This window comes from Anser anser (genome assembly GCF_964211835.1).
Source record: "Anser anser genome assembly, chromosome: 1".
Taxonomy (NCBI): Eukaryota; Metazoa; Chordata; class Aves; order Anseriformes; family Anatidae; genus Anser; species Anser anser.
Window position 1 is genome coordinate 88,423,402 of NC_139720.1, and position 12,131 is coordinate 88,435,532.

The 12,131-nt window shown below is 40.8% G+C and overlaps 2 protein-coding genes across 16 annotated transcripts in view; both read right to left on the reverse strand.

The window, feature by feature from the left end:
• Positions 1-12,131, reverse strand: part of EPHA6 (EPH receptor A6) — a 575,874-nt gene that overhangs the window by 110,820 nt on the left and 452,923 nt on the right. The window lies entirely within an intron of this gene.
• Positions 1,501-9,494, reverse strand: LOC310892648 (inositol 1,4,5-trisphosphate receptor-interacting protein-like 1). Its single transcript, XM_083820719.1, has one exon. It carries the CDS (start codon positions 8,600-8,602, stop codon positions 7,568-7,570), a length of 1,035 nt encoding a protein of 344 aa, XP_083676845.1. The 5' UTR covers positions 8,603-9,494; the 3' UTR covers positions 1,501-7,567.

Below are 12,131 nucleotides of genomic sequence, written 5' to 3' on the forward strand. Positions count from 1 at the left end.
CAGTATACTGGAAAACTGATCTCTTCTTGGGAAGTATGTCCCAACTGGCGATACACCACACAAGTACTTAGATTGTGGTGTGAGGAGAATGTGTTTGCTTTGAGATAAAGGGACAAATTGACCTGCGGTTTGCTACAACAAACTGGTATTACCTCTTTCTCAAGAAATTCTTCTTATCTTTTGATCTTTCTGTACCATCCAAAGTACTACAACTATAGTTGTTTATGGTAATCCTTGCATTAGAAAGATGTTGATATTGTAAATAACCAAAGGTTTCTTTTCCTCACATCAAACCTCATGTTTCCATGAAATGTAGTATCAGATTGTTTACAGAAGATTACCTGTCCATATTTTAATTCTGCTTCTTCAACATGAATCTCCTGTTAAAGATATTTCAGGCTTGTTGCATTCCATTAGAAATGTAGGTATCAGCCTTTAAGCTGTAGTCAAGTCCACAATACAACCTCTTCAGGCAGAGGTTTATATGACAAGGGTGAGATCTGGATAACCACTACCATAAGTAACTATGTGACGAACTACCAGTTCCATAGATCTGATAGTCTATTTTGGGGTGACAGGATATTGATCACAAACCTCTTTCTTACTCTAGTTCAGGTAAATCTAAGGACCTTACCTTGTCCTTCTGTATTAACCTATTAAAGATATGCGAACCAGAGAACGGGTGCAGATTTTCTGGAAGAATTCTAATGGCTCAAACAAACATTAATTCAATCATCCCAAGTTCAAGCACACAAGCCAACCTATTTAACTTTGCACGTTAGGTGAATTAGGGAATATTTACACAATGTATTCTTTTGTTTCTCCAGTGAAGGCTTTAAGTCAGCTGGTGATGAAATGCAGCAGCATAACACGGTTGAAAGTACTAAGACCAATCCTAGCATGCCCATAAAAACTGTCAGTCTACCACACATTAGAATGCATAGATAACTATGGTCTATTTTCAGTCATGACACAGACATTTACATCAGTTTTTAGAAGTTATTTAAACAACTCAAATTACCAAAAAAATCTAGGTGCTACCATGTACGTGTTTACTTTAATGAGGCTTATACATTTCCTAAGGTTTGCAGAAGTACTAAGATATATAACTCCATCCTTAGGTACCTAAATTCCAACAGACTAAACAAAAAATAATATTCTTTACGACATTTGCTACCTTTGACAGCTCTTCTGAAATACGGTTTGATCATTATTAAATTATTTAGTTGTAATGACTATAACTTTAATAGCCCTCTGTATCCTGTATTGTATTTCCAAGGACTTTAGAAAAAAACTTGCACATCCCCACAAAATTCTCTCCATACATGTCAGGCAGTATGCTCACCAAAAGAACAAGAGAAATGCAAGCAAAACCGTGATGGTGAAGAACTCTTCAGCAGCAGGCAAACTTTAGACAGCATTAAGATAATACATTGAGAATAACTTTGTATCACATTTAAAACAGCAGGGATATATTATGTTTTATATACTCCTGTAAATTTGAGTTTAGTGAAGCCAGTGAGAATGGTAGCTGTTTCTTTAAAAAAAAAAAGTAACAATGGGGACTTGACAATCACCGTGATTATGTCTTTCATTTTTCATCTTGTCACCTTAAGGAGAAGCTGTGTTTCTAGGTATTAGACGTGGCCCTAGATCCAGCACCCCAATGGGACAGAAACATCAAACTATTTCTATTAGTTTGTTATCTAATCTAGATTTCTTGCATAAAAGTGTAGTCTTAGTGTAACATCTTAACTCAAAAGATCATGGAACAACACGACAGTAAAACCTGGTATGATAAGGTTTCTACCTTAAGCCAGACACATCTTTTAGCTTATTTTCGAGAACCAACTGTAATCCATAAAAATATAGAGATATATATGACAGTCTATCTGATACAAGATCTTATCTTCCATCACTGCAGCCTGCAATAGCTTTATTGTCACTTCGATTTTTTAAGTGACTGGTAGTTCAAGAACCACAGCTGGAAACTAAGAGACTAATGGCAGCACAAAAGAAAGGAAGATAGTAAGGAAATATACTCTGAGACAATGAGACATTGGTCCTGACTACATTTCATCATGATCCTCACAAGCTTGTATTCTAAGTAGTATTCTATAATTTACTTCTTCCTCAGTACTTTCCTCAAGTTCCCCCAGACTAAATATCATAATTGTGCATAAGGATTTTCATTTTCTACTTTCAGATGATTTAATCACTCTTACTATTCAAAGTTAGGCAGATATGTACTATACATACTAGACATTACTCCACAAGAATGGGGTTAGAGTTTAAATTCTTGTGCTGCTCTGAAGTAGGAAAGTGCCCATCTATAGTTCCATGCCAAGGACAGAAATAAGTAAATAAATAATTTTTTCTTGGCAGTGAAGAGCACAGAAGTTCTATTAATATTGATTTGTTTTTGATTATTGCTGTCTGTACTAATTCAATTGCCGTATCTTCCATACTTTGTAGTTAATATGCCTCGAATCAACAACTAACAAATTCTTTGTGTCTCTACAGTGATTCATTGTTTTGTTATTTTCTGATTTTGTCATTTTTTTCTATAGTCTTCCCCTTAGTCTGTTTAGCCTCTCCTGGCAATTCGAACACATTACCCATTTCATTTTCTGATACTCTTACCAATCGTACCTGATTTTACATGCTTTGCAGCCTAACACTCAACAGCTCCATTATGGAACACAGACCTGTTATATAACCTTAACGCTGATGGGTTTTATTATGTTAATCAGTGTAAGACCGAACTTGAAGTAAATGAATATACACCAAAAAAACTATCAGTGAATGACAAATGGAAACATAAGTATAAAGAGCTCAGAAATGAGACACAACCCATGATTTTTCATGTCTCTCTTGAAGATTGTAAAAAAAAAATCTTTTAAACTGCTACAGTGAGTACCTAGTCTCTGGGGGTAGAGTTCTTTGAACTGCATTGAGTCCTAGATTATGTCAAAGACATCTCCCCTTAATATATGTGTAGTGAGATGGAGACTCCTTTTTCTTTTCTGACTGATAGACAAAGGAAGGAAGAAAAAATACACCTACCTTTTAAGGTAGGTAAAATACTCAGTGTGTGCTTTTCCTTTGTCATTGGTTTTAAAACTAATGCAGTTCCAGTTATTTCAGCAGTATCTATTCTGATTTTGCAGAGCATAAGATAGAGGGCTCCTGACTCTGATATGGGGCAGCAACAATGCTATCTGCTTTCCTCTCCCTTTTAAGGAGCTCATGACTGAGCAGGGCTCATGATTTTGCAGCTGTAACTTCCAACGATGTTTGGCCGGCACTTTCACAGAAGCTGTATTTGAGAGAAATTTATATCAGCGTTCAAAGTCTTGGCTGAACTTGCAAAACTGAAGTTATAAGACACAAAGGTTTTTGTGGGTCAATTTTAATCCTTTTTTTTTTTTTTTTAAACGTTTTAGCTTTTCTGTTTTCCCAATCAACTAGACTTGGTAACAGCTGAATTAAATAATCTCCACAGGTGTATAACTAATTTATGATGATCCCTGAAGAATATGACAATGTCTACATTCTGTAGATGGAATGAACTGAAAAGAGGAAACAGATCATACCATCAACATTTGCATGTGCTAATTACAATTTGATTTCTAGTTCATTTCTTTACTGTTAGTCTGCATGTGCTTTTGTAGTATGAAAAAGACAGCTGTAAGAGTTGAAAAAGACAGCTATAAGAGTTGCAAGTTTCAAGACTTATATCAGTCGCAATTTTACTTGATCAAGTGATGCCTCATGAAGTTTACCACAAAGCAATGCTTTAAAAAGATATGGAGGACTTGGAGGACTTAAACTAACTTCTAAGAACTTGAAAAAAATAATCAAAACATTTGTAAATATTTAGGAGATGACGATGTAGTAACTAACAACCTGCATGCATTTGTTAAGAACAAAGAATACAGCAGCCTAATTTCTGCCTGTGACAAATAGGTCTCAAAGACAGAAGAGCTTCACTAATGTCATATATGCATGTCCCAGACTGGTCGCAGTAGGGACAGGGCATTACAGTTTCCTGTTTTAATGAAACTATTTTATAGCTGGGATAGTAGCTGCTGGGAAACTGTCCTCAGTGGCTCACTGTCAGTCTGGAAAAATTCAAATAGTATGGTCCAGGGCTTTTGTTACTATTCTATTTTTGCCAGAACAACTATTGTGATGGAACCAAGAGCATGTTTTTAAATCTGAGAAAGACACCAAAATGGAAGAAGCTCTTGGAGATTTGGCTCATAAAGTAAAACAACTTGGCATACTAGGCAAAAGGTCTGAGAAAACATGAAACAAAACTCTGTGAAGACAAAGCAGTTCAATGGAGACAGCAGTAATTAACCACAAAAATACATTCAAGAGGAAAGGCTAGATGGCCAGCTCCTTCACAGAGGAAGATCTACGGGTAATAATAAATCAAAATAAACCCCAACAATGGTTGCTACTGAAAACCACATGTACTTAAACATGAGTAACACCGTTTACATTTAAAATAATTCTTTCCTTCCTGCTAGAGGAAAGTAAGGCTCAGCATCCACAGTACCCACTTTTGAAAGCAATACTTTAAAAAAGATATGAACTGACTGGAAAGAGTCCAGAAGAAAGAATTAAGAATGACCAAAGGTCTAGCAAACATATACCATGCAGAAAGATTTGACAGAACCTGGCTGATTTACTGAAGACAGTAAAGACATTAAAATAGTCTACAAATGTAAAATATTGCTGCAAAGAGGAAAGGCTCAAACTGTTCCACCACAAGTAGGAAAAGAGTTAATGGCCTTAAGGTGCAGTAAAAAAAAATTCAATTTAGCAGTGGGAAGGCTAAGTATGAGGATAGTTAAACATTCAACAGATTGGCAAGGGAGGCTGTGGATGCTTCACCAGGTGAGGTTTCTGAGAACACAATGGGCAACCATCTATCAAGACTAGTTTAAATATAATTGATTCTGCCTTTGGGCAGGAAGACAGAGAAGATGACCTCTCAGTGTCCTTCACAGCCTTATCCTATATATTCTGTGAATTACAAGAGGATAATTTAACATTGAAGAATAATGCAGAAATTAAGCATTTATTTAATTTGCATTTTATAAGGACACAGTAACCCTGCCTGAGTTCTGAGAGTACTGTAATACTTAACAATTAGGTCGAAGTTTACTAAATAAATGCTTCTGCTTTCATCTGACTTTGCTAGGCTCTAGAATACAGCAGACCCGCTTTTAGCTATCATAATAAATTATTCTCAAACTCAGTATGTCCTGTATTAAGTTCATTAAGATCATCTTAATGGTCTTAATGCATCAATGGCAAAGATTTAGTAACAACAAAATTGCAGCTGGACTTGACCAATACTCAATCTCTCGTGTATTTGCTAGGGTGTTAATACCTCTATACAGAGTAAGAAACGAAAGTACAGATATCAATCAACTAAACACAACTTGTGAACCTGGATTATTGATTGCTTTTTATACACTCTTTAAACATCTCACTCCCTTATCTGTTGACTGTGAAAACATACTCATTTTATAATTTTTCTCATCATTGCTCATATGGTTTTGGTACACAGGCAATGGATCAGCCATGTTTCTCAGCAAACCTGTCAGCACAGTGCAATCTTGTATCCCTGTTACTCATGAAATCTTATGGTTACAGTTGTAAAAAAAGCCCCAACCCTACATATATCACCTACATACTGTATCTCTCTTGCCTTTTAACTTACTGCACCACACATCTCTCTAGTTTTATGGTAGAGGAAGACATTGAATACTTTATCCAGAAGATACATGGAAATGCAATCATTTGCATTTAATCATGATGTTAATCACGCAAATTGATGATCACATTTTTCCTTAAAAAACAAAAACAAAACAAACAAACAAACAAAATAAACCAACAAAAAACTGGTGATTTCTTATCTACAAGATTTCTTCTTTTTAAGGCTGTTGGCAGGAATGACTTCTGTCACCTCTTTTCTACTAGAACAACATCTCACATCAAAGCATCTAAGTATCTTTGAAAGACAGGTACTACATGGCTGAATGCAGACATCTGAAAGCAAAGGATCCTGAAGAAAGTGAAATCCTGTTTCTCAGACATAAAATATAAAAGCAGAATTACAGAAGTTTACTTGTGTTAGATAACATATCAGGGTCAGATTAAGCTGCTGCTAACAAGATGTTAGCTCTTTGACCGTTTGACAATATGCTTTTTCTTCACTGCTTATCAGCCTGCGAAAGATGTTACGGCAGAGTTGACGGTTATAATGTATAGCTTGCTTGCAGCAAAACAGAAAAGCAGAAAGCAGAAATGTGACTGATTTGAACTGCAGGAAACCATAATGACCCTTTAATTTCTGTAAAGCAATCCTCAGATTGTAATTAGTATAAGAAAAAATTAATTTTCCAGAGGTTTAAGGGATAATTTCTTTTAAGTACGTAACATTTAGGAGAACCAAGTATTCGGTATTAATTCCTGGCAGCAACCTTCAACAAATGAAACGCATGGTAGTTTGCATGCATTATCTGAAATACCCACATGCATGTGTGCATGCATAAAAATAACTTAGTACTATCGATGTTAATTATGTACTTTCAGTACAATTCATGAAAGGTAACCTATTTCGAAAGAAGACTATGGATACTTAGTTCTGTCCGGGTCACAGCAGTCATGTAAACAGCTCTAACATTAAACATTTTATTTTCGATTATGTTTTCATAAATTGATCTACTAAATTTAGTTCATAGTGGTGGAGGTGGTTGTGGCTTCCAGTTTCTATGCTGGTGGCACCAACACTGAAATCAGTAAAGTATTGTGCTATTTATCTATGAAACAGGACGGAAAGGAAATTAAAGCCAGTAGCCTGATTCATTTATCTAGCTGTAGGCTGGACGTTTTGTCCAGAAGGATACTGTGTGAAGCAGTATCAAAAGCTCTGCTGAAATCCAGAAAGATGACATCAGCTGGCTTCCTTAGGTCAACTAGATGGGAAAGGTTGTCGTAAAAGGAAATGAAGTTCGTTCAGCAGGACTTTCCCCTCACGAACCTGTGTTGTCTATGACCGATGACTGCGTTGTCTTTCAAGTGTTTTTCAGTAACTCCTAGAATAATTTTCTCCATACTTTTACCTGGCACTGAGGCGAGACCGACAGGCCTGTAATTACCACGTCTTGGGCACGGTCTTGGGCAGCCTGCTCTAGGTGGCCTTGCTTGAGCAGGGGAAATGGACCAGGTGACCTCCAGAGGTCGCTTCTAACTTGAACTGGTCTGTGGTTCTTTTTTTGGAAAATGCTTCCCAATCGTGTTGCAGTGGTGTACTCAGTACCCTATGTCCACGCTCCCCCCCAAAGTGCTGCACAGACAAATGTGGACAGAGTGTACGTTAACACGACCAATTTATTGGCCTCTGCATAGGCTGAAGCTCCAGGATGGAATGGAGTCTCTCCAAGGGTCTGGGTGGTCACTGCCCGCTGCTAACAGGTGTCTCTGTTGCGCTACTGGAGAAACTGGTGTTGTGCAGCAGCGCCGTCCTGGTGAAGCCTTCCACGGCCTACTCCAGGCTCAGGAAGGAGTCCGAGTCGTCTATCTGCACCCCAAACGTGAACTCGATGGAGAGGGTGCTCTCGGAGGCGCTGGCCAGCTTGATCTTGCAAGAGCGGCGGGAGGGCAGCACCGTCAGGCGGCAGTGGCGCGACTGCGGCAGAAGCTGCCAGGCTGCTTTCACCAAGGCCTGGAACCAGCGGGTGGTTTTCTCCACATTCAGGTAGGAGCCGCTGCAGAGGGTGCGTAGCAGGCTGGGCTCCTGTCTTCTCAGCTCGTCCTCGGGGTGGTGGAGGAAGCACAGCATGTCCCCCACCAGCCGCTCCCTCGCGCAGGCGCACTCCAGCTCCACGCGCAGGCCGGGCTTCCTTGCTGGCATCTCCCCCTCGGCGCCCAGCTCCGGGTGGAAGGCGTGCCCGGGGGGAGGCCTCAGGGGCACAAGCAGGCGGTAGAGGACGTTGTCTTCCCGGGCGCTCCAGCCTTCGTAGAGGCAGCCCACGCCGATGGCCAGCTGCAGCCGTGGGTTGAAGAGGCAGTTCCTGGACAGTCCTCGGCAGGCACCAAGAAGATCGTCCACCAGCTCCTCCACCACCTTGCACTTGTCGGCCATGTAGGGTGCCGGCCACTGGGTGCTATCGGCCCAAACTCTGCCCAGATCCCAGCTGTCATCAGCGTCGCTGTCTTCGTCTGCATCATCATTCTCCTCCTCCTTCCTTGCAGAGCTGCCGTGTTCGCTGCTGCTGCCCATCTCACGGCTCCGTTTCCTGAGCCAGCGGCAGAGCCCAAAGATCAGGACAAGGAGCTCAACCAAGGCCCAGAGCTGCCACTGCTTCAATGCAGTGAAGAGCAGAGCTCCCAGGGCCACCCCGCTCTGCTCCTGGCTGCTCTCCTCCATCTCTTGCACCAGCCGAGCCATGCCGTCAATCAGCTGCTCTGCATGCTGCTGCACTCTCTCGTGCCCATCCGCATCCAGATGATCGTTCACCAGCCATGGCTTCTGGGCAATGCCCAGCACAGCCAGGGCAAGGAAGATCAGGCGAGCCATGGCTTGCAGGAGGTGCGAACCGCACTCACCGACGGCCAAGGCCACAGTGTGGTGGCGCTGCCTGCTGCTGGCCCTGATGACAGCTCCCCCGCTGTGACGCGTCCTTTGTGATGTCACAGGCACCACAGCCGCATCACGGCAACCCCCCTCGCGTCACCTCCCTGCAAGTTTGTGGGAAGGTCCTTGCAGCTCTTGGACATGAGAAGACTTATCATGTCACACGGAAGGTCCCTAAAACAGTGACAAATTTCTTCTTCTCTTAATACGTGATGCAAAACATTCTTGCTCTTACTCCTTCTGATATAAATACGATTTCTTGAATGTCTTTGCGGTAAATTATCAAGGGGAAAAGAACATCTCATGGTGAATGTTGCAGAACTAAACAGAGAGAGTGAAAGGCCATCTGGACATAAAATCATAGACTGTCCCGAGTTGGAAGGGACCCATAAGTCTCATTGAGTGCAACTCCTAGTTCCACATTGGACCGTCCAAGTATCAAGCCATATGTCTGAGAGCGTTGTCCGAATGCTTCTTGAATTCCAGCAGGCTTGGTGCCGTGACTGGTTCCCTGGGAAGCCTTTTCTAGTGCCCAATCACCCTCTCAGAGAAGAGTGTATGTTAACACAAGCAATATATCGGCCTCTGCATAGGCGGAAGCTCCTGGACGGAATGGACTCTCTCCAAGAGGCTGAGTGGTCACTGCCTGCTGCTATCAGCTGTTTGTGTTGCAAGCCTCCACACAACATCTTCCTCAGCTGCCCGGGACCCCAAATACCGTTTGGCTGCAGAGAAACTGTTCCAGAGCAATTCCCGCTGCCTGTTGAGCAGTGTCTTCTGTGTGTCCGATGTGCTCAGTCCTGAGGCACCAGCACCCAGGGGATGTCTGGGACAGGCAGATTCTCCAGCTTGGCCCTTGGCAGGCACACTGAGGCCCATCAGTGGGCCTCAATAAATTCTGGGAGTTTTTCAATAACCCCTAGAATAAAAAAAGGACTGCATAGTTTCACCTGGCAATGAAGTGAGACTGACTAGAGGGAATGGCCTCAAGTTGCGCCAGGGGAGGTTTAGGTTGGAAATTAGGAGAAATTTCTTCTCAGAAAGAGCAGTCAGAGATTGGAATGGGTTGCCCAGATAAGTTACGGCGTCATTGTCCCTGGGGTTGTTCAAGGAGAGCTTGGACCTGGCGCTTAGGGACATGGTTTAGTGGGTGACATTGGTGGCAAGGTGGTGGTTGGACCATATGATCTTGGAGTCTTTTCCAACCTTACTGTTTCTGGGATGTGAGCATATTCTAGGATTGGCAGTTAGCCAAGTTTAAATTTACAGCTTCACTTACTGAACAATTTAGAACACAATGGAAATTCTGCTGCTTTGGGTATCATTATGGGTATGGCTACCATATGCTTTGTCAGACAAATACAGCTTTAAGTCTAATGCTGTGCAAAGCTCACTGGCTAATACTACATAGATACACTCTCACTACCACTCTGTGTCATAGCATATTGCCTGTATGCCAAGCTGAAGGTATTCAGCGGTGAATAATGCCTTGCCACTCTGCTAAGCGTTTCTGCTGCAGGAGGCAGGAGCAAGAGTCTGCCAGTGCAAGAGGTCTTTTCAAGGGGTGGATCTGAAGCTGTTTTGTCCTCCAATATATACGTCTGTGCCTGGAGATGCCACTGATGTCTCAGTGATGTACTGAGATTACTTACAAAAGTAAATGTCAGCATTTGAAATGGGTTACACTGTAGGTTATAACCAATACTATAATGCTAACATGGAATTTATTAATGTGTGTTTTCTGTTGATCCTGAATGTTTTAATTTTTAGAAGTCAAAAATAAATACTGCAATGTAGGTCATGTTTTTTGTTGAATAATCCTAATCACGTTTTGTAAGATATCATGGTATAGCCAACTTCAAATACTCACAATTTAACTCTTAAATTGCCAACATTTTATCTTCATACCATAACTTCTCCTGGGTATACACGTTTATGACCAATGTATAAGAATGTTACAGACACTGCCATAAAATTTCCTCAACCTTTTTGCATAGTAGACAAGTATACAAAGCTGTGTATAATGAACACATGCACTGTAAAATATATCACCTTCCAAAAGGATTTCTGAACTCTGTTAAAGAGTCTCAGCCTGTTAACAGGTTGAAGAAAGGAGGAACATTAGATTCATTACGTTAAGGGATGAAATGACCAAAACAAAATGTCTTGACTGAAAAAAAAAAAAAGATTAATCTCTTGCTTTTTTGATGAATGAAGAATGGGTTCGATATGAAGACTTACATATTGCAAATTGCAGTGAAACAGGATCTTGCTGCTGCTTTGCCTTTCTCATGGACAAGGACAATGTACATAGACCTCAGGACCCTTCTTTCACTGTACAGGTTATATATAATAATTTAAAAAGAAGCTCTATGATTAAGGCTTGAATTTAGTCTGCCAGGTGACTGACTAAAGATTTCAGAGCTGCTACAGCAATCTATTTGAACATCACCAAAGCAAAACAGTCAGGAGTTAATAAGGTTTCAGGAGGTCAGGAGATGAAGGTGCCACTCCAAAGCCAGACTCAATGTTATGGGGATGTGAGCTTACACAGAACCAAGAATCTAGGTGGTGTCTTCAGGCATCCTCCTTTTGTGAAGGGCTAATTTTGAAAACTTTTCTGAAGAATAATAATATACATAGTGTTATTAAAGAAAATGAATGTCTTAAAAAGATTCCGCTCATCACGATGACACGTGTGAGTCCTCCAGTATGAAAAGTTTGGAAACCAAAGCACTTCCTTAGAAATTAATTTTAACAATTGAGAGTGATTTGGGATAAAGTCTGAGGGGGAGGGGAACAAACTAAGATTATGATGACAGTAAAGCACTCGTGTGCATTGATACTTTGTTCTGACACAGTACTACACCGTACTGACAAGGCTATGCTTTAAACTATTGTGTAAGATACAAGCAAGGTAAACTAACTACAGATTCCTGTTTGGTTGGTGTAACTGTACCTACAACAATGATTTCTTCCAGCACAGTTAAAATAGTCAGAGATCATTTTCTTCACGTGTCTTGTAGATACAGTCATGTTGGCAGGTGTTTGCTGTAAACACAGCTTTTATTTACTTTACAGACTTTACATGGGAAGCCTAAAACACAGACTTCAGCATGGTGTAGGTATGGAATATGCATCTTATTTCTGTGTAGCCCAGATCTCAGCAATGGTTACATATGTTTGCACTGAAGAAAAAAGTTTTATATTTCTTATATCTGTTTATGAAAGTGTAGTGGTTTGGACAATAACACACAGCTTGGTTGAGCATGTCCTCAGACACCCAAGAAGAGCTCCCAGAATTATCACTGTGCTGATATGAGTTGGAAGGGGAACATGTATGGTTTTGTAGTGTGCTAAGCAACTCTCATCAATTTGCTAGGCAAATCTGCAGTCTTTTCTGACAAACCATGAAAGGAGTGGTGCTGCTAAAACAACACAAACAGGGATAAAGTTTCCTTTGTGACTTCTG